This window comes from Salvelinus fontinalis, chromosome 9 (genome assembly GCF_029448725.1).
Source record: "Salvelinus fontinalis isolate EN_2023a chromosome 9, ASM2944872v1, whole genome shotgun sequence".
In the NCBI taxonomy this organism is placed as follows: domain Eukaryota; kingdom Metazoa; phylum Chordata; class Actinopteri; order Salmoniformes; family Salmonidae; genus Salvelinus; species Salvelinus fontinalis.
In genome coordinates this window covers 49,334,831-49,358,640 of record NC_074673.1, presented here as the reverse complement: position 1 = coordinate 49,358,640, position 23,810 = coordinate 49,334,831, and the positions used below count along the sequence as shown (strand labels likewise).

At 45.9% G+C, this 23,810-nt stretch overlaps 1 protein-coding gene across 2 annotated transcripts in view; it reads left to right on the top strand.

Annotated features, from left to right (window-relative positions):
- The window catches only part of LOC129862756 (DENN domain-containing protein 5B-like), a 52,827-nt gene that overhangs the window by 7,329 nt on the left and 21,688 nt on the right, over positions 1 to 23,810 (top strand). The window contains exons 2-9 of one of the 2 annotated variants that reach the window (XM_055934703.1): positions 6,617 to 6,726; positions 7,970 to 8,678; positions 8,774 to 8,961; positions 18,941 to 19,438; positions 19,617 to 19,848; positions 21,645 to 21,795; positions 21,951 to 22,038; positions 22,340 to 22,456. In XM_055934703.1, the coding sequence (XP_055790678.1) occupies positions 6,617 to 6,726; positions 7,970 to 8,678; positions 8,774 to 8,961; positions 18,941 to 19,438; positions 19,617 to 19,848; positions 21,645 to 21,795; positions 21,951 to 22,038; positions 22,340 to 22,456 (2,093 nt within the window). Of the gene's footprint in view, positions 1 to 6,616; positions 6,727 to 7,969; positions 8,679 to 8,773; positions 8,962 to 18,940; positions 19,439 to 19,616; positions 19,849 to 21,644; positions 21,796 to 21,950; positions 22,039 to 22,336; positions 22,457 to 23,810 lie in introns of both variants that reach the window. The other variant, XM_055934702.1, reaches the window with a different exon arrangement.

Genomic DNA, 23,810 nt, shown 5'->3' with positions numbered 1-23,810 from the left:
CCTATCCCTCTTCCCTTTCTGTCTCTTGAACCCTTTCATCTCCTACCATTATCTCTCTCTTTACCTTTTGTCTTTAATGTGGTCAGCAACTTCCTAATATTTGACTTCCATCTCTGACACTAAACAGCTCAAAAACAACAGTGTACCATTCATTCACCAGTGGACTGTTCATTTCAAGTGCTTATTGTTTAGTGAATGGACATGATCAGTGAAACCCATTCCCAGGCACGGAGTGAATAGAGATTTGACCACAGGTGGCTGGCAGCACCTTAATTGGGTAGGACGGGCTCTGGAGCCATCTTTCCCTCACCAGCCTCCTGTGAATTTCGCACAGATGTTTGATGTTGCCTTTGTGTGTGTGTGTGTGTGTGTGTGTGTGTGTGTGTGTGTGTGTGTGTGTGTGTAGTGAGAATGTGAACCTACCTAACTGGGTCAGCTAATGAAACGTAGCGACTGACTTCCTCTCCAAGGCCCCGGCAAACTTAATGCCGGCAGAAATGGTGACCATGGCAGCCAGACGTCCCTCTCTTCTCGACGGCTAGGCTCAAGGGTCTTCTGGTTTCTCCCTCCCTTTCCTTTTTTTTGTTGCCCTGAGGAAGATCAAGGCTTGGTAGATAACGCGTCACAGTGTGGTCTTAGTGTTTGTCACATCTCTTGAGCTACACTGTTGGTTAAGGGCTTGTAAGTAGGCATTTCACAGTAAGGTCTACACTTGTTGTATTCGGCGTGTGTGACAAATAAAATTAGATTTTGATTTTATCTCTGCATGTCATGTCCCTTGATTATAATACAAATAGAGGACCAGTATGGTAGAACGCTCAGCAAGATAGTGTCACTGTTGAGTTCTTTTGATACCAGCTCTGATTCACTTCCTTATCACACCGATATCCAACATTAGCTGCCCTGTTCTCATAACATCGCATTCGTACAATGGCTCCCACCCACCAGGGTCGTTTTCAATAGTGCACACCATAGCAAAACGTAAATGAGGGTTTCCCCCGCAGGAGGCTGAAAAGATCTGGCATGTGACTGGCTACATCACCGCTTGGTTTGGCAATTGCACCGCCCTTGACCGCACAGCTCTGCAAAGGATAGTGTGGACAGCCCAGTACATAACTGGGGCCGAGCTACTAAGCTATATGGAATTGTTTTAAGATCATACCAAGGATCATTTTGCTATTTGATTTGGAATGTTAAGACCCCTTGAAGTGTATATATATATATATATATCAAAAAAATGATTTGGCCTTACTGCTATTAGCCCAATAACATATTCATTACATGGAACAACAGATAGTCCCCCCTCAAAAAAATCTAAAGGAAGTTTGTTCTGAAGTGTCTGTCCTATATCTGAGAGAAATAAGAACGATCAGGATGTTTTAGTGAATAGGACCCAGCCTGCTTTCATACTACCCACCCACCAGCCTGCTTTCATACTACCCACCCACCAGCCTGCATTCATACTACCCACCCACCAGCCTGCTTTCATACTACCCACCCACCAGCCTGCATTCATACTACCCACCCACCAGCCTGCTTTCATACTACCCACCCACCAGCCTGCTTTCATACTACCCACCCACCAGCCTGCAGTCATACTACCCACCAGCCTGCATTCATACTACCCACCCACCAGCCTGCATTCATACTACCCACCCACCAGCCTGCTTTCATACTACCCACCCACCGGCCTGCATTCATACTACCCACCAGTCTGCAGTCATACTACCCACCCACCAGCCTGCAGTCATACTACCCACCCACCAGCCTGCTTTCATACTACCCACCCACCAGCCTGCAGTCATACTACCCACCCACCAGCCTGCTTTCATACTACCCACCCACCAGCCTGCAGTCATACTACCCACCCACCAGCCTGCTTTCATACTACCCACCCACCAGCCTGCTTTCATACTACCCACCCACCAGCCTGCTTTCATACTACCCACCCACCAGCCTGCAGTCATACTACCCACCAGCCTGCATTCATACTACCCACCCACCAGCCTGCATTCATACTACCCACCCACCAGCCTGCATTCATACTACCCACCCACCCACCAGCCTGCATTCATACTACCCACCCACCAGCCTGCAGTCATACTACCCACCAGCCTGCAGTCATACTACCCACCCACCAGCCTGCATTCATACTACCCACCCACCAGCCTGCATTCATACTACCCACCCACCAGCCTGCTTTCATACTACCCACCCACCAGCCTGCATTCATACTACCCACCCACCAGCCTGCAGTCATACTACCCACCAGCCTGCAGTCATACTACCCACCCACCAGCCTGCATTCATACTACCCACCCACCAGCCTGCATTCATACTACCCACCCACCAGCCTGCTTTCATACTACCCACCAGCCTGCAGTCATACTACACACCCACCAGCCTGCATTCATACTACCCACCCACCAGCCTGCATTCATACTACCCACCCACCAGCCTGCTTTCATACTACCAACCAGCCTGCAGTCATACTACACACCCACCAGCCTGCATTCATACTACACACCCACCAGCCTGCATTCATACTACCCACCCACCAGCCTGCATTCATACTACCCACCCACCAGCCTGCTTTCATACTACCAACCAGCCTGCAGTCATACTACACACCCACCAGCCTGCATTCATACTACCCACCCACCAGCCTGCTTTCATACTACCAACCAGCCTGCAGTCATACTACACACCCACCAGCCTGCATTCATACTACCCACCCACCAGCCTGCATTCATACTACCCACCCACCAGCCTGCTTTCATACTACCAACCAGCCTGCAGTCATACTACACACCCACCAGCCTGCATTCATACTACCCACCCACCAGCCTGCTTTCATACTACCCACCAGCCTGCAGTCATACTACACACCCACCAGCCTGCATTCATACTACCCACCCACCAGCCTGCATTCATACTACCCACCCACCAGCCTGCAGTCATACTACACACCCACCAGCCTGCATTCATACTACCCACCCATCAGCCTGCTTTCATACTACCCACCAGCCTGCAGTCATACTACACACCCACCAGCCTGCATTCATACTACCCACCCACCAGCCTGCTTTCATACTACCCACCAGCCTGCAGTCATACTACACACCCACCAGCCTGCAGTCATACTACACACCCACCAGCCTGTTTCAAAGCAAAGCAACCCTCTTAGTTCGGGTGATCCATTTCTTGCCTTCGGCATCCTTTCTGTTCTCGGCTTTCCATGCGTCATTGGAGAAGTACGTGGAATACTATAATCTGGGTGGATAGTGGATATGCGTCAAAGCAAGCGTTAGATTGTAAAATGCGTTGTTTTTAAGCACGAGTGTTACTCTTCCTGCTTTTATCACCATGTTATTGTCCATGGGTGTTTTGACAGTGCAGGGATGTGTGTGTGTGTGTGTGCATGTGCGCATCCAAATCCCAGGCAGATCCTAGTGATGCACTCTAGGGAATGATGGTGTTCCTTCAACAATGAGGTAGTTTGAGTGTACATACCAGGGTTGTGCTCAATTCTGAATTGAATTGAGAATGCCTGATCAATTCCAATTGAATTTGAATTGAAGTAGTGAACAGGATGCAGAATTGCAATTCGAATTTGAATGAAAGGGAATTGAATTCAGTCAAATTCAATCAAATGTAAATGACTCTTCTATATTAGGTCTAGTCCATACAATATACATCTTGTACATGTAAAAATGCATGTAAAATATTGTTGAAACAATTGATTTTCAGGACAAACTCTTAATGAATGATCAATAAAAACAACTTCCATGCAAATATTCCAAGTTGTTATATTTCATCACTATTTCATTATTTCATTAATCAAAATAAAACATTTCCCAGAATGCATAAGTTTAACCCTCAAGTTGACCCTAAAGCCTTCAAAAAGAGAACCACAAATATTACGGTCGGTGGACATATAATTGGCTATTCTAAGCACAAACGTTAAAAGAGTATATGAACATTGTTCGCAGAGAAAAGTGTTATATTCTTTGGTATCTGGAAGTGCGACCTGTCAGACTCAATGAAACTCATGTTCTATGACTGAGTGGAATGTCTTTGAATTGCACTTAAATTCTACTTCCTGTCACTCAAATTCTACATCATGTGGGGTGTGGCCAATATGAATTTCAACTCATGAGTTGAATGGGAGTCAATTCCTAAATTCTGGATGGAGCACAACGCTGGTACACACCAGTGACTTGCATGACACACACACACACACACACACACACACACACACACACACACACACACACACACACACACACCACACACCACACACCACACACCACACACCACACACCACACACCACACACACACACACACACACACACAAAGAGAGAGCTATCTGTATGTAATTGGAGCAGGCAGTTGACACAGGGGACAGTGAGAGAGGCAGGAGATGCATCAGGCAGACAACGTTATACATCAAGGTCAGGGGAAGTGTATGTCACTGAATTCTCTCCTTCCCTTCAGTGCATGTACACATACCATACGTGTGTCAGAAAATGTAGTACGGTTGTGGATGTAGTTGGCTTTTTTTTCCATTTGATAGTCTGCTACACAAACAACAAAACATCCAATCACTTTGCTGAAACTATGACATGGATGGTGCGCTGTAGTGTGTTTTCTTATTTCCAGCCAAACCAAAGATCCTCTTTGCTATCAAGCCCCAGTTTCATCTTGTGTCCGCGTACCGTAAACAGTTAGGTTCACCCTGCAGAGGGTTGGGATGCGTTCCGTGCATTGCTCCTGCTTCTACAACATCTTGAATCATTCTTGAAGCAAATCCCCCTCATCTCCTCTAGCCCTTCCTCACGTATCTCCCTCTCCAAATCAACTCTCCTATCCCCTAGGGTTGGCACGATACCAATATTGCTATACCGCGACAATACTGGATTTTCATGAAGCAGACTGAACTTTATGGTCTTTTACAAACCAGCTCTATGTTAAATACTGTGTGATATAGCTTTCAAAAATAAACAAAAGTGACTCTGGGTGACAACAGAAAGTCAGCTTAATGTTTTGTCTCCTTGCCACGATACTTCATGGTATGGCTGGGATCATGACAACCCTACATGTCCCCCTGTTCTCTCTCTATCTGACTTTCTGACAATGGTGCAGTGTGAGGAAATGAGGGCACTGTAGCTGCTTTGAAGGCTCCTCAGAGTTGGTCGTTACATAAGTCTGGACTTGGCAGGGCTTATGGGCTTAAGGCAGTAGAGGGGTAAGGCAGTAGAGAGGTAAGGCAGTAGAGAGCTGAGACCGTTAGTGAGACAACAGAGAAGGGAGACAACAGGGGTGGTTCTGCTGTGAAGAGGGGCTTCACAGCAGAACCACCCCTGTTGTCTCCCTTCTCTGTTGTCTCACTAACGGTCTCAGCTCTCTACTGCCTTACCTCTCTACTGCCTTACCCCTCTACTGCCTTACCCCTCTACTGCTTTACCTCTCTACTGCCTTACCCCTCTACTGCCTTACCCATCTAGTGCCTTACCCCTCTACTGCCTTACCCCTCTACTGCTTTACCTCTCTACTGCCTTACCCCTCTACTGCCTTACCCATCTAGTGCCTTACCCCTCTAGTGCCTTACCTCTCTACTGCCTTACCCCTCTACTGCCTTACCTCTCTACTGCCTTACCTCTCTACTGCCTTACCCCTCTACTGCCTTACCTCTCTACTGCCTTACCTCTCTACTGCCTTACCCCTCTAGTGCCTTACCTCTCTACTGCCTTACCTCTCTACTGCCTTACCCCTCTACTGCCTTACCTCTCTACTGCCTTACCCCTCTACTGCCTTACCCCTCTACTGCCTTACCCCTCTAGTGCCTTACCTCTCTACTGCCTTACCCCTATACTGCCTTACCTCTCTACTGCCTTACCCCTCTAGTGCCTTACCTCTCTACTGCCTTACCCCTCTAGTGCCTTACCTCTCTACTGCCTTACCTCTCTACTGCCTTACCCCTCTACTGCCTTACCTCTCTACTGCCTTACCTCTCTACTGCCTTACCCCTCTAGTGCCTTACCTCTCTACTGCCTTACCTCTCTACTCCTTTACCGCTCTACTGTCTCAGTAATGTCACATCTATTGTATCACTACTGTCTCACTGATATCTCACCTCTCTACTATCTCTTCTCTCTGCTGTTGCCCAACTCTGTCTCACCTCCCTACATTTTCTACTAGCCCGGTTTGAAAATTACTAGCCTCTAGCTAACTTAATTTCCATCTCTGGTCTCACCATGTCTGTCTCACCCCTCTACCATCTCACCTCTGGCTCATTAAAGGTATTCAACACACATAGAGTTTTTAGCTGATGTCAGATGATGGGCAAAAAGTTTTGCTGTCTCAGATATTAAATCCTGACTCTGTCTGGTAACCGCAGGGTTGCTCTCCGCCCTGTCCCCTTATTAAGAATTCAGTGCGGGAATGAAGGTCACTTGTCCCTCTGAATTTGTCTGTGCCAGTATTGCAATGCTGACATACTCGTTCTCTCCATCTGTCTGTCTCTACCCTCTCTCTCTCTCTCTCTCTCTCTCTCTCTCTCTCTCTCTCTCTCTCCCCCACCACTCATTTTCAACCCCTTTCTGTCTTTCCTAGGTGAGAGCTTTGAGCAGAGCCCCCTAAGGAGGTCCTTCAAGTCCAAGGTTCTGGCCCACTACCCTGAGAGCACAGACAGGAATCCCTTCAACAGAGATGCAGTCAACATGGTAAGACAGTGGGGCTAGGATACATTTAGAGAACTTAGCAAAAGGTTAAGTCAGTCTTTTATGTCATTTTGGCTGTTTTAGCCCTTTATGGAAAGATGGTTGTTGTGCCAACATGTGAAAATGGCCTCGTTTCATGCATTCATCACAAGAAAGTATAGCTTCTGTTGTGCACATATTTTACACAGAATAAAGGACTTTACATTTGTTGTATGTGCACTATTGTTTTGTTGATGGGATAGTTTGGAATTTTGGCAGTGAAGCCCTTCATATACTTCCCCAGAGTCAGATGAACTGGTGTGGACCAGTATTATGTCTCTGCGTGCAGTTCGAAGGAAGTGGCTAACTAGCGTTAGCGCAATGCTAACTAGCGTTAATTGAACCATTTGAAAGTGGTTGGGCAAATGTTTGATTGTTTGGCACTGCAACAGCCTTAAGTGCTGTGCGCCGTCACGTCTTTGTTCTGTTCTCCGGTACCGTAATGCATTTATCTTTAATGCGAATGAGAGAATATTTTCCGGTTTTAAGTGTTTATTTTTATGGCACACTCTCGTATTAACAAGTCTGGATGATAAAAGCGTTAGGGCAGGAACTCAACACAATCTACTAACTTAGATGAACCCCCCCCCCCAAAAAAAACTTGAGTTGTTTTTGGTGAAAAGTTCAAACTTGTTGTGAGTAGTCTCCCTACAGACGCTAAAGTACTTTGTAGCAGACAGAGCGTCTTTTCATGGAGCCACACTCTGGCTCTTTCCACAAATAAGGGCCCTTTTATCCGCTAGTCTTTAATGTTGTTTATCAGAATGAAAGCTCTTCAGAATGATTTGAGCCCTCTCATCCCTGTCCATAGTCACGTGTGTTTGATTTAAGAACATGCTATTGAAGGCAGTTGAGATTGTTTGCCACTCTTCCTGTACCTTCCCCTACCTCGTCTTCCTCTCCTCTCTCTCTCTCTCTCTCCCTTTATTTTCCTTTTTCCTCTGCTATGTCCTCTAAAACATCCCAACTCGCTCTTCCTTCGACATCTCTCCCACCTCTATTCTATTCACCATCCTCTCAATCATCTCTCTCGCTCTTTTTCTCCCATCCTCGCCTCCTTCCTCTTCCCATGTCTCTCTTCCTCCCTTCATGTCTCTCTCCTCACCCTCTCTCTCCTTTCTTCATCTCTCGTTCTCCATCTTCCTCCTTCATCTCTCTCTCTCTCTCTCTCTCTCTCTCTCTCTCTCTCTCTCTCTCTCATCCCCAGCTCTGCATGCCGCACGGCCTGTCGTTCCGTAGTCAGGCGGACGGCCGCGAGCACCACTTCCACTCCTTCACGGTCGCCCTGGACGACGGCACGCGCTCCTACGGCTTCGTGCACACCTACTACGAAGCGGTGACGAGTGCCCAGATCACCACGGCGATGCAGACCCTTCATCAGATGCACCATGTGGAGCACTACTCCACCTCCTCTTCGTCATCTTCCTCCGCCTCCTCCCCCTCCACATCCAGCACGGACTCTCTGGTGAGCAGCCTGGATGAGTTGGATGCTGACTCCCTGGCAGCGCGCCCCCTGTCAGCTTGTTTGGGCTGCGTGGCGGGCTCCTTCCAGCCGGCCCGGGACACCCTGTACGCCTCCAAGGCCCTCTGCCTCCTCACGCCCCTCCCCTTCCTGCACGCCGCCCGCCACTTCTTGTCTCAGCTGCACCAGGCGGTGACATCGCACACGGCCCCGCCGCTGCCGCTGGAGAGCTACATCCACAACATCCTGTACGAGGTGCCCGTGCCGCCGCCCGGTCGTTCGCTCCGGTTCCACGGGGTCCAGGGGCCTATCGTGTGCCAGCAGCCCGGCCCTGAGGAGCTCCCGCTGGGGGACTACCCCCTGGGAGAGGCCTTCTCCCTGCTGGGGGTGGAGAACATGGTGAGGCTGCTCACCTCCGTGCTGCTGGAAACCCAGGTCCTGCTCTACTCACAGGGTGAGGACCAAAAGACCATCATTTCGATCATTTTTCAAATGTAACCCAAAAGTGTGCACTTGTTAATTTCCCATCATGCGTCTCTCTGTCTCCAGACTACCAGCGGTTGATGACGGTGGCAGAGGGCATCACCAACCTACTGTTTCCATTCCAGTGGCAGCACGTCTACCTGCCCATCTTGCCCGTGCCCCTGCACCATCTCCTGGATGCCCCCGTGCCTTACTTGATGGGCATCCAACGGAAGGATTTCTCCCAATGCTCCACTCTGGATCTGTCCCATGAGGTATTTGAATGATATGTACTTAGTACCAGGGCCATAAACAGACCTTTCAGAGGGGGAAAGTATCATTTTTTCAGGGGCGGGGGGGGGGGGGGGGTTCATTTTGAGCAAAAATTATACTTCCATACTTCCTAACATACCAAATTCCTCTGTAGTGAACATTGTTACATTTTTTTAAGCATAGGCCTATTTATTTCTGCAAGAACACACTCATCGTCACATGATATGATTGACATCGGAGAAAAGGGGTGGGCTATCAGCTGATTGTTGATGATTGATGTAAACCTGCTAGTTAGCTAGCTCCATTTCTTTGACTGGTTAAGATTTACCTCTGTGTTTCTGTCTCTCTCTGCTGCTGCGCGTATCAGCCAACCAGACCTAATATTGACGACGATGTAGGCAGTGTTAATCGAATGTTACGCCGCTGTGGCAGTACTGTTGATATTTAAACTACCGGGCATGTGCAATCTCAGTACAGGGCAGACTGGGGGGAGAACGGGCGCAACCGGGCGTGCGAGAGCTACGTAGCGCAGCCAACGGACGGGATGGGGGATGGCGAACATGACCACGACTTACGGGCAGTGGGTTCTGAACAACAATGACCAAAACATTTGTACAAAAAATATCATTTTGGGGGACATTATACCACCACCCAAAAGGGCACTTTGGAGACTGGAAGGGCAAAGGGGCATGAGCTCTGCACAGGTAGAGCCCTATCTATTGTATGTGCCTGCTTAGTGCTTTGTGTTTGGAACTGTAGGCATGTAACGGAGGCTTTAAAAAAACAAGTAATAATTTGACCCTCAAAAGGCCTTTATTGAACCAGTCAAGTTATTGAGAACACATTTCTTCTTTAAGTACGACCTGGCCAAGAGGGAGCAACAATTTTAAAGTCTTTTGAAGTTGACCAGAACTGGAGGTACAGTAGGACAAACGATGTTCTCATGTAGTCCAAAGTTCATATTTCTTTAATAAGAATGGGAGGTTACTGAATCCAAACACCTAGTTAGTTTTAAATCCACTATTCAATTACAATTCAACTGGCTATACCACCTGGCTATACCATAGACTTTGAAGCGTTCTATACTGAACAAAAATGGAAACACAACATGCAACTATTCCAAAGGTTTTACTGATATTACAGTTCATAAAAGGAAATCAGTCAATTGAATTGAATTCAGTAGGTCCTAATCTATGGATTTCACATGACTGGGAATATAGACAATGCATCTGTTGGTCACAGATACCTTTAAAAATCAGAAAACCAGTCGGTATCTGGTGTGACCACCATTTGCCTCGTGCAGCGTGACGCATCTAGTTTGCATAGAGTTGATTGACAGGCTGTTGATTGTGGCCTGTGGAACGTTGACCCGTTTCTCTTCAATGGCTGGGCGAAGTTGCTGGATTGTGTACATTTCCTTGTGACATGGTGCCGTGCATTATCATGCTGAAACATGAGGGGATGGCGGCGGATGAACGGCACGACAACGAGCCTCAGTATGTCGACACGGCATCTCTGTGCTTTCAAATTGCCTATTGCCTATCTATAAAATGCAATTGTCTTCATTGTCTGTAGCTTATGCCTGCCCATACCATAAACCCACCACCACGGGGCACTCTGTTCACAGCGATGACATCAGCAAACCGCTTGCCCACACAACGCCATACACGTGGTCTGCGGTTGTGAGGCTGGTTGGACATAATGCCAAATTCTCGAAAACTGTGTTGGAGGCAGCTTATGGTAGAGAAATGAACATTAAATTATCTGGCAACAGCTCTGGTGGACATCCCTGCTGTCAGCATGCCAATTGCACTCTCCCTCAAAACTTGAGACATCTGTGGCATTGTGTTGTGTGAAAAACGGCACATTTTAGAGTGGCCTTTTATTGTCCCCAGCACAAGGTGCACCTGTGTAATGATCATGCTGTTTAATCATCTTCTTGATATGCCACTCCTGTCAGGTGGATGGAGATATGCTCACTAACAGGGATGTAAACAAATTTGTCCCCAAAAGTTTGAGAACTAAGCTTTTTGTGCATATGGAACATTTCTGGGATCTTTTATTTCAGCTCATGAAACATGGGACCAACACTTTGCGTTTATATTTTTGTTCAGTATAGTTCATTCTCTGTGGCATTCTACTAGGCATTTTGATACACAATCTGTCTGGCATTCTAGCAGGCATTCAATTCAATTCAATTGACTTTATTGACATGGCAAGTTCATTATTACTTACATTGTCAAAGTATACATATCGAAAAATAAAAATCAAATATATATGTATATATATACAAAATATATATATATTTATATATAAATAAATGGTGGGACCAACAGCAATAATAGTAGTAGTGGACATGGGATTACCATTAACAACAACTACAACAACAATATTAATCAGAACAACAATACATTAAATCAATGGTTGTAGACCAGTGTCAATATGACTTGAGAAGACATATGACCTGGTATGAAAGACAAAACAAAACTAAGCTAAATGGGAAATATTATCAACATTACTTGATAATGTTATAAGGCAGACGGACGTAAAGTTATACTGTTACTACATTACTATATTATCAACATCACTGGCTGACCCTCAGGTTGTGGCAGGAGGACACATATTGGCTGCCAAAACTGCACATTTTGGCTTTTCACCCAATAAATATTAGATTTTTCTTCATTTTTTATAGTTTCAAATTCTTTGTATTGAGTTATAATTTTGGGAAAGAAATATGCTCTTAGGTCTGAGTATTTGTCACAGTGTAGTAGGAAATGCACCTCTGTCTCTACCTCTCCCCTGGAGCAGAGTGAGCACAGCCTGTCCTCTCTGGGCAGCCAGGTTTGTCTGTGACGACCGGTCTTTATAGCCAGACGGTGCTCACTGAGTCTGTACCTAGTCAATGTTTTCCTCAGTTTTCTATCAGTCACAGTGGTCAGATAGTCTGCCACCATGTACTGTCTGTTTAGAGCCAAATAGCATTGAAGTTTACTTTGATTTTTTGTGGTGTCTTTCCAATAGGTTATATATTTTTCTTTTTGTTTTGTGATGATTTGGTTGGGCCAGATTTTCTGAGGGCTGTCCCGAGGCTCTATGGGGTTGGTTTGGGTTGGTGAACTGAGCCTCAGAACCAGCTGGCTGAGGGGACTCTTCTCTGGTTTCATCTCTTGACATTGTAGAGCTGTGTGATGGAATGTTTTAGGGTCACTTGTTTTTAGATGGTTGTAAAATTTGATGGCTCTTTTTTCTATTCGAATGAGGAGGGGGTATTGGCCCAATTCTGCCCTACATGCGTTATTTGGAGTTTTTCTTTGTACTTGCAATACAGTCTTGCAAAACTCTGCATGCAATATTTCAGTTGGATGTTTGTCCCATTTAGTAAATTCATTATTAGAGAGTGGACCCCATACTTCACTGCCATATAGAGCAATTGGTTCTATAACTGATTGAAAAAATTTGAGCCAGATTCTAATTGGAATTTCAATTTTGATGTTCCTTTTAATGGCATAGAATGCTCTTCTTGCTTTGTCTCTCAGCTCATTCACAGCCATGTGAAAGCTACCTGTGTTGCTGATATTTAGTCCTAGATATGTGTAGTTTTTGGTGTGTTCTGATAGAACTGTGTCCAAATAGAATTTATATTTGTCATCCTTATTTCCCGACCTTTTTTGGAATATCATTATATTAGTTTTTTTTAGGTTAACAGTCAGAGCCCAGGTCTGACAGAACCTGTGAAGACGATCTAGGTGCTGCTGTAACCCCTCTTTAGTGGGAGACAGCAGCACCAGGTCATCTGCGTACAGCAGACACTTGATTTCAGTGTTGTGTAGGGTGATACCTGGTGCTGCCGATTCTTCTAATGTTTATGCCAATTCATTAATGTAGATGTTAAATAATGTTGGACTTATTGGGCAGCCCTGTTTCACTCCCCGCCCCAGAGAGAAGAAGTCTGTTTGCTTGTTGCCAATTTTAACCGCACATTTGTTTTTAGTGTACATTGATTTAATAAAATCACATGTTTTCCCTCCAATACCACTTTCTATTAGTTTATAAAAAAAGACCTTCGTGCCAAATTGAATCAAATGCTTTCTTGAAATCTACAAAACACGAGTAGATTTTGCCTTTGTTTTGGTTAACTTGTTTATCAATTAGAGTGTGGAGGGTGTAAATGTGGTCTGCATTCACTGACCTTGCAAAAACATTCCAACAAGCATTTGAACACAATGTAACGTTCACTGTAACGTGCATTCTAATTACAGGCATTCCATTACGCAATGTAACAGGCAGTGAAAAGAGCTTTGTAACATTTGCTGCATTCTTGCAGTGCCTGCACTAATCCATCCTATTCTAGTTGCATTATAACCCCCCGAGCTCTCTGGTGCTGGAGAACATAGAAATTCACATAGCTCCTCTGGCGAGCTCCTCCGCTTCTACCTTCTCTCCCCAAATCCAATTCTCCATCCCTCTACGAAAGATCACGCCGTGATAAGCATTTCGCTGGGCACACGTCCCAAATGGCACCTTATTCCCTAAGTAGGGTGCAATTTGGGACACAGAGATGAGGAGTTTTCTTTGAAGTGGAAGAGCTGGCCCAGAGAGAGGGAGCAGGAGACATCAGTAGAGAGAGCGAGAGGTGGGAGGAGGAAGGCACCGAGCAACACATTTCTAAAGAAATCAGACAACGTGAATAATTAAGGTTTAAGAATTGCAGTTTATTTCTGGATGTATGTGAGAGGGTAGGGGGGGGGGGGGGGGGTACAGGAGGCAGCAATAGAATGCACACTTAGCAGATTGTAGAACGCATCCTGACCCTATACTGTGTATTAAATATCTATCTATCTACAACCCCTTTTTTCCAGCAGGATTAAGTGCGTTTTTATCTGTATCCTTATCCAAAGTCATGGCTTTTTAAAAAGCACATAGCTTTTGATGGCATTTAGCTGATGTGTCACAGTACAGTGGGATGTCAACATATTTTGTCATGGTGAATTGGGTCAACATACTCCGAGGGGGAAGGCGAGGGCGTGGTTTACGTTGCAAGCGTTCCCGTGAGAAGTGGAGCGACGATGCTTCAATCCTATGAACTTTTAAAGGCACATTCTTTGATATTTACAGACGTGTTTGATCATTTAAATGAATGATACCCATTGTTCATGCCCGTTCTTGACGAATATCACTGTCTTTTTTTTTAAGTTGAGGAGTGGGCCTTTAAACTAGAACTGTTAACAAACGTTGGTCTGTGTGAATCTGTCTCATCACATGCAGTTAGGAAACAAACTGGACCATGGCATAATGTCAGTGCTGAATTTGGACCAACAGAGTGTCACTTAAGCAGAGCTCACTGTTGATGCTGTTATGGGATTTCATGGTGTCGTTCTCTGACATAGTCTGTGTCACGCCAGTGCTTGCTAAGCTTCTCTCCAGAGGTCGACTCGTTTCTCTGACTGTTTTCCGCATTGACAAACATTTTGTCAGTGAACGAGGGGAGGTGCGTGAAACAGTTTCACCTAATTTCTATCAGCGTGTTAAATGTGCAACCAGAGGGAAAAATATTCTAGACCACCTTTACTCCACACACAGAGACCTGTACAAAGCTCTCCCTCACCCTCCATTTGGCAAATCTGACCATAACTCTATCCTCCTGATTCCTGTTTACAAGCAAAAATTAAAGCAGGAACCACCAGTGACTCAGTCTAAAAAAAAGTGGTCAGATGATGCAGATGCTAAGCTACAGGACTGTTTTGCTAACATAGACTGGAATATGTTCCGGGATTCTTCCGATGGCATTGAGGAGTAAACCACATCAGTCACTGGCTTTTACAATAAGTGCATCGAGGACATTGTCCCCACAGTGACTGTGCGTACATACCCTAACCAGAAGCCATGGATTACAGGCAACATCCGCACTGAGCTAACGGCTAGAGCTGCCGCTTTCAAGGAGCGGGATTCTAACCCGGAAGCTTATAAGAAATCCTGCTATGCCCTCCGACAAACCATCAAACAGGCAAAGCGTCAATACAGGACTAAGATCGAATCGTACTACACTGGCTCTGACGCTCATCAGATGTGGCAGGGCTTGCAAACCATTACAGACTACAAAGGGAAGCACAGCCGAGAGCTGCCCAGTGACACGAGCCTACCAGACGAGCTAAACTACTTCAATGCTCGCTTCGATGCAAATAACACTGAAACATGCATGAGAGCACCAGCTGTTCCGGAAGACTGTGTGATCACGCTCTCTGCAGCCGATGTATGTAAGACCTTTAAACAGTTCAACATTCACAAGGCCACAGGGCCAGACAGATTACCAGGATGTGTACTGCGAGCATGCGCTGACCGACTGGCAAGTGTCTTCACTGACATTTTCAACCTCTCCTTGTCCGAGTCTGCAATACCAACATGTTTTAACCTGTTAAGGCTAGGGGGTGCTGTTGTCACTATTTATGGAAATCGTGTAATTTTTGAAACGGCTTCCTACAAACTTCTTGATCGTACAATATGCATATTATTATTATTATTGGATAGAAAACAGTCTATAGTTTCTATAGCCGTTGAAATGTTGTCTCTAAGTGGAACAGAACTCATTCTACAGCAATTTCCCTGACATGGAGTCAGATTTCACACATTTTGGCCCCTGTTCTGGAGTCAGTTTTAAGGCCACTGTTATTCCTATGAGTATACGGACACTGCTTACATCTTCCCCTGGATGCCTTTACGTGATGACGCTTTGAATGGTATCGATTGCCCAATCACAGCCACTATAAATGAAAAAATCCTGTAGGTAGGAACTCTTTTCTAGGTGCGTCATGCGCACGGAGGATACCGACCTACTGTTTTTCCAAGCATTAGTGTAGCCAGTTATATTTCTCCGGTCATATTTTTACTCGTTATAGGAGTTAAAAACATCATAAGGTAGTTAATTTAAAGCGTTTTATAGCAATTTATATCCGTTTAGTGCGATTTTGGGACATTTATTTCTGAGCCACTGTGAATCTCTGGGCACCGTTCCAGTTCATGCCGAACGCAATGTGCATTTCTGCATGGCAAGAGGACAGCTTTCGACCAAAAGACGATTAGACCCAAGAAAGGATTCTTTGACCAAGATTCTGATGGAAGAACAGCTCAAAGTAGGAACAATTTATTATGATAAATCGTGTTTCTGTCGAAAAATGTTAGTGGCTTAGGACGCCATTTTTTTTGACTTAGCTTCGCTTGGCGCAAACTGTATTGAAAAGTAAGGATAATTTAAAAAATGTAATTCCGCGATTGTATTAAGAATTAAATTGTCTATCAATCGCTGTCCACCCTATATTTTTTAGTCACGTTTATGAGTATTTATGTATACGACTAGATCACTGTCTAATATGGCGCACGACATTTTCTGACCAGCTGGGCTACTTTTCTCATTGTCTAACCATGATTTTGGTGGCTAAATATGCACATTTTCGAACAAACTGTATATGTATGTTGTAATGTGATGTTACAGGAGTGTCATCTGAAGAATTCTGAGAAGGTTAGTGAAAAAATTAATATATTTTGGCGATGTTTACGTTATCGCTCTCTTTGGCTAGAATCAATGCTGGGGTAATGTTTGCACATGTGCTATGCTAATATAACGATTTATTGTGTTTTCGCTGTAAGACACTTAGAAAATCTGAAATATTGTCTGTATTCACAGTCGGTGTCTTTCGATTAGTGTATGCTGTGTATTTTTACGAAATGTTTGATGATTAGTAGTTAGGTAAACACATTGCTCATTGTAATTATTCTAGTCCATTTGTGACGGTGGGTGCAATTGTAAACTATGACATCTACCTGAAATATGCACATTTTTCTAACAAAACCTATCCTATACCATAAATATGTTATCAGACTGTCATCTGAGGAGGTTTTTTCTTGGTTGGTGGCTATCAATATCTTAGTTTAGCCGAATTGGTGATAGCTACTGGTGTTGGTGGACAAAGAAAAAATGGTGGATTATGCTAATGTGTTTAGCTAATAGATTTACATCTTTACATATTGTGTCTTCCCTGTAAAACATTTTAAAAATCGGACATGTTGGCTGGATTCACAAGATCTGTGTCTTTCATTAGCTGTATTGGACTTTAATGTGTGAAAGTTAAATATTTAAAAAAAAAAAAAAAATTTAATTTCGCGGCTCTGCCTTTTCAGTGGGGGTGGGGGGGGGTGCCGCTAGCGGCACCCCGGGGCTAGACAGGTTTTAAGCAGACCACCATAGTCCCTGTGCTGAAGAACACGTCTGTTGCCATGAAATGCTTTGAAAGTCTGGTCATTGCTCACATCAACACTATTATCCCAGAAACCCTAGACCCACTCCAATTTGCATACCGCACCAATAGATCCACAGATGATGCAATCTCTATTGCACTCCACACTGCCCTTTCCCACCTGGACAACAGGAACACCTATGCGAGAAAGCTATTCATTGACTACAGCTCAGCGTTCAACACCGTAGTGCCATCAAAGCTCATCACTAAGGTAAGGACCCTGGGACTAAACACCTCCTTCTGCAGTTGGATCCTGGACTCCCTGACGGGCCGCCCCTAGATGGTAAGGGTAGGTAACAACACATCTGCCATGCTGATCCTCAACACGGGGCCCCTCAGGGGTGCGTGCTCAGTCCCCTCCTGTACTCCCTGTTCACTCATGATGGCACGGCCAGGCACGACTCCAACTCCATCGTTAAGTTTGCTGATGACACAACAGTGGTAGGCCTGATCACTGACGAGACAGCCTATAGGGAGTTCAGAGACCTGACCGTTTTGTGCCAGGACAGCAACCTCTCCCTCAACGTGATCAAGACAAAGGAGATTATTGTGGACTACAAGAAAAAGAGAACAGAGCACACCCCCATTCTCATCGACGGGGCTGTAGTGGAGCAGGTTTAGAGCTTCAAGTTCCTTTGGCGTCCACATCACCAACAAACTAACATGGTCCAAGCACACCAAGATAGTTGTGAAGAGGGCACAACAAAACATATTCCCCCTCAGGAGACTGAAATGGTTTGGCATGGGTCCTCAGATCCTCAAAAGGTTTTACAGCTGCACCATCAAGAGCATCCTGACTGGTTGCATCAAGGCACTACAGAGGGTAGTGCGTACGGCCCAGTACATCACCGGGGCCAAGCTTCCTGCCATCCAGGACCTCTATACCAGGCGGTGTCGGAGAAAGGCCCTAAAAATTGTCAAAGTCCAACCACCCTAGTCATAGACTGTTCTCTCTGCTACCGCACGGCAAGCGGTACCGGAGCGCCAAATCTAGGTCCAAGAGGCTTCTAAACAGCTTCTACCCCCAAGCCATAAGACTCCTGAACGGCTAATCAAATTGCTACCTGGACTATTTGCTACCTAGACACCCCCCCCCCCCCCAACGCTGCTGATACTCTCTGTTATTATCTATGCATATTCACTTTAATAACTCTACCTACATCGACACCGGTGCCCCCGCACATTGACACATTGACTCTGTACCGGCACCCCCTGTGTATAGCCCCGCTATTGTTATTTACTGCTGCTCTTTAATTATTTGTTATTCTTATCTCTTACGTTTTAGGGATTTTCTTAAAACTGCATTGTTGGTTAAGGGCTTGTAAGTAGGCATTTTACTGTAAGGTCTACACCGGTTGAATTCGGCGCATGTGACAAATAAAATTTGATTTGAACTTGGCCTGGTCCCAGATCTGTTTTGCTGTTTAGCCAACTCCAATTGTTCTGGTTGACTATACAGCGCAAAGAGATCTGGGACCAGGCTACGTGAAACTAGAATGCCAAGAGAGACAGGGTTTTTAGAGAGGAAAGAGAGAGAGGAGGTGAAAGGAGAGATGAGACGTAGGCGAAATGAGGAAAAGAGTGATCTGGGGAAGAGAGGGATTTTAAACAAGCATTTCGCTGCACCTTTTTATACCCGCTGTAAATTGTGTACATGACGAATAACATGTTATTTGATCTCTCCCCCTTCCAGGCCAACCTGTGCTTTGTGGACATAGACAACCACCGCGTGGATCCACCCGAGGACCTGCCCCTCTTCCCAGACCAGCCCGAGCTCATCCAGGAGCTGAATGAGGTGCTGCTGCGTTTCGGCCTCCAGCCACATGGTGGCGCCACCACCAACCCCGCCCCTGCCGCTCCCCCCTGCCTCAGCAGCCTCGTCCTGGAGGACCTGATGGAAGACAGGCGCAATGGGAACCTGGGAGGGGAGGAGTTGGCCGTGCTGGAACGACTGCAGGCACTGGCGAGGAGGTGTGGAGAGGGAGGGATGAAGGGGGGAAAGACCCTTGGACGGGCGTTCCAGGAGGAAGAGGAGGAACTGAATGCGGCCAAAATGAACGTGCAGCTGAGGGAGGTGTTCGCCGGGCGTTTCGCCGCCATTTTCGGGAGGTACGAAGAGTTTGTGATCCACAGCGCTCCTGACCTGGAGTCCTGGCTAGGCAACCGTGACGGAACGAGCAACTTTGATAAGGTAATGGTGAAGATTGATTGACAGTCACTCACTGAAGGAATACCATAGACACGCATTATATCCGTAGGCTACTCCTTCACAGTCAGTAATCATACATACATTCACAAGAAGCTCTCATTCAGGATGGAAGCAATATTCCCCCGCTGTTACTGCTTTAACTGGTTAGTGGTATCACCAGGGCTCCTTCCTGTCGGCGCAGCCTGCCCCGCACCTGCACTTCTTGTCCTGGTTCCTGGAGACGGCCATGTTCTCATCATTCTTGGACAGCAAGGTGTTGTCTCGCTGGGCCGACCAGGAGCCGCTGCAGCGTGTGTTCGACGGCCGCCTGGAGAGGGAGCACCTCTACGACACGTTCGAGGATGACCCCGGCAACCGTCGCTACAGGAAGTGCAGCGTGCTCCACAAGTCAGGTGGGTGGGTGACTGCAGGGTGTAGAAATTGGATCCAGGGGGGCTACAGTAGTACTCACGTTTCCATTATTATTATTATTATTATTGCTAACTGCATCCGGTGGGCGAACCCCCCCAGTCCACCTATCTCTGGTTTATGTTCATTAGGGCACGCATTGGAAAATATTTTAAAATCTTTTGCAACAGTAAACGAAAATGAGTTCAGATAGTCCCTCACTCTTGTAGTCTGCTGGGGCCTGATAAACACGGTCCGTGCGTTGTCCTCTGTCCAATACTTAGAGGATATTGAGAGGCAGGGATTAGCTAAAGATCCTAGCGTCTCCAAAACCCGGAATGTGACTTTCAAACCATTATACAACTCGCATTGAATGGGTTAGCGGATTCGTCTTGGCCTTTTTTTCTTTCTACTCCCTATATTCCCTCTGTTCCACTGAACGAAGAGGGAAACAAAAGAGGGAAGATTTAGATGGAGCGACTGCGACATAGAATAAAAGATGAGTGAGGGATGGGGGATATTTGTTCTGGTGAAATTAGAGGGGAAATTAAGTTCACTATCAATCTGCGAGAAGAACAAATTGTAAAAAAGGTAGAAACAAGAGGGGGGAGAGAAAAGAGGAGTGGAGGGTAAAAGATGATATATGCGGGGGAGAAAGGGAGTAAGACTGAGAAGGGGATACTTTAGAGCGGTGGAGGATGGGGAGGGGGGATAAGTAGAATATGATGAGAGGAGGAGGGAGAAAACAGTACATTTTTTCCCTATAATGAGAGCCCCAAAACTCGCGGCTTTGAAGTACTGCCAAGTGCTCTGCCAAGCTCTCTCTCTCTCTCTCTCTCTCTCTCTCTCTGTTTTTTTCTCTCTCTCTCTGTTTTTTTCTCTCTCTCTCTCTCTATGTTTTTCTCTCTCTCTCTCTGTTTTTTTTTCTCTCTCTCTCTCTCTCTCTCTCTCTCTGTTTTTCTCTCTCTCTCTCTGTTTTTCTCTCTCTCTCTCTGTTTCTCTCTCTCTCTCTGTTTTTCTCTCTCTATCGCTCTCTGTTTTACTCTCTCTCTCTCTGTTTTACTCTCTCTCTCTCTCTCTGTTTTACTCTCTCTCTCTTTCTCTCTCTCTCTGTTTTACTCTCTCTCTCTCTGTTTTACTCTCTCTCTCTCTCTGTTTTACTCTCTCTCTCTCTCTCTCTCTCTCTCTCTGTTTTACTCTCATTCTCTCTGTTTGTTTCTCCCTTTATCTCTCCATTGGGTTTCCCAGAAATGTGACTTTCAAAGGGAACCAGATGGGGTTCACTTCCATATCGTGACAACAACACATGACCGTGGTGTACAAAGAGCTTTACAGATCATAGACTTACATACAGTATGACACTGATCAGAAATTCTCTATTCGAAAAACAGGCTTATACAATGGTCATTCAATGTAAGACTTCTATGTGGAGGAATGAAAAGCTAGAAATGAAGAAGTGACAATGCTGCCCTGTGTGGCTCAGTTGGTAGAGCATGGCACTTGCAATGTCAGGATTGTGGGTTCGATCCCCGCTGCGACCGTCCATACAAAAAAACGATGCACGCATGTCTATAAGTCACTTTGAAATGGCATATATTCATATTATTTTACTGCCCTAGCCTGGTTACACATCTACCATAGTTTCTGGAATTGACCATGTGGAAGGATAATACCAGAGACAGCACAGTACGGTTTGGGTCAGCACTATAATGTGAAAAGGTTAATTGGCACTGCCTTTCCTACAGCATTCTCCAATAGGCCCTACTCACATCTCCCACCTCTATTTTGCTCTGATCCCTAGCCCAGGCCATGGAACGCAGACTGCTGAAGGCTGACCACACGGCCATCCACCCCCACCTGTTGGACATGAGGATCGGCCAGGGTCGACACCAACAGGGCTGCTTCCCCAGGCTGCAGGCTGATGTACTGGCACAGGGACATAACACCAACAAGTAAGTAACATACACACCGACACACACACACAAGAATGACCTACACACCGACACACACACACAAGAATGAGCTAAGCACACACGCACACAAATCACCTGCATGCACACAAAGACACAATGTACATTGAGTCTGATGCAGTTGCCCCTGTGTGCAGGTGGTCAAGCCGTAACACTCGCAGGAGCGACATTAAGAGACCAGTGACCACTGAGACGACATCAGGCCTGGGCAATGACCAGAGAGAGGTAAACACCTGCTTTACCTATTGCCCTGTCCAAAATCAACCACTAGCCCTTTCCCTTAACTGGTGTAAGCAATATGGTGATGACTTCCCATTTCTTCGCATGACCATCATTCTGGATTCTTTTTATTTATTTATTATTAAGTGGAAAAAATTAAATGAGCCAGGTAGTCCCTCTCTGTTTTAGTACGATCTACAAACCCAGGATGGGTAGGGGCTAGGAAAGGAGTTATTGGTTGTTTTCAGATTTTTTTTTGTTTTGTGTGTCTGATTGGCTCGTGCTCTCTGGGTTTATCCGTTAGAAGTATTCCCCGGGGAGGAGGAGCCTACACCAGTCCAAGCTTCTTGACCCCTCCCCCTCAGCTGTCACTCAAATCCAGCGGGGGTTCGTGGAGGGGCTCCTGAGTGAATGTCGCCTGAAGGTAAGGGGTCTCCGGACCCACCACAGCAGGGGTACAGCATCTTTCAGTTGGGCATCGACTCTAGTTAATCACACAGCATATTAGAGGTAGATATACAGAGTGATTGTCCTAAATGGAACCCTATTCCCAAATACGTTCCAAGATGGCATAGCAGTTCAGACGTCTTTTTTGTCCTCGTATTGTCGTGTCCTGTATACATATATATTTACACCTTTCTTCGCATATCTTTATATATTTTATTATCCAAGAACTCAACTACAAAAGCTTTCCTGCAACCCGCCTCACCAATTACAAAAAAAAAAGTATTATTTACCTCAAATCTGAAAATCCACAGTGGAAGCTAGCCAGAGGCTAACCAGAAGCCGGCCGAAACTAGCCAGAAGCTAGCCAGAAGCTACCCAGAAGCTAACTAGAAGCTAGCCAGTAGCTGATCTGAAGCTGCCCAGAAGTTAGCCGGTTTGCTGGCTAGCGTTGGTGTTTCAGCTGCCCACGTTTTGTGGTCTTCAGCTATTCCTTTAGCTCAATAATCTATCGGCACTTTTGTGCAACGCGACTCGGACCGGAGCATACCGGGCCTATTTTTTTCTCAGTGTCCCCGGATTTCAGCCGCAGGCTCTGGACGTTTGCACCTTGATTTCGCAGCTAGCTAGCTGCAAACCGTGTGACTATTGGCTTACGTCGATCCCGGAGCAAACTTAAATTATTCCGGAGCTAGCCAGCTGAGGAGTTCCATCAGCCATTCCTGGGCTACAGTCACCTATCCGGACCCGTTTTTTTTTTTTGTTGTTGTTGCTGCAGATGCGGAGCCTCATCGGGCCTTCACGACTGACTGCCGACATTATCTGCCAGAGGGAGTTATCCAACTGGCACCTCCATCGCAACGTTACCTGAACGCTCATCTGGGGCCCGCTAATCGTTAGCTGTCTTATCGGCTGCTATCTGAATAAGTATATCGAACAATTTTTCTTGGGTCACTATATCTATTTTGCCAATTGGATTGATCCCCTCTACCACACGGAACCCCACTAATCTACCGACGGAAACGCACGAGGTGTCTAAAAATAGACTTCCATCCTATGCTATCTTCATGCATGTTAACATTAGAAGCCTCCTCCCTAAGTTTGTTTTGTTCACTGCTTTAGCACACTCTGCCAACCCGGATGTTTTAGCCGTGTCTGAATCCTGGCTTAGGAAGACCACCAAAAATTCTGACATTTTCATCCCTAATTACAACATTTTCAGACAAGATAGAACGGCCAAAGGGGGCGGTGTTGCAATCTACTGCAAAGATTGCCTGCAGAGTTCTGTTTTACTATCCAGGTCTGTTCCCAAACAATTTGAACTTCTACTTTTA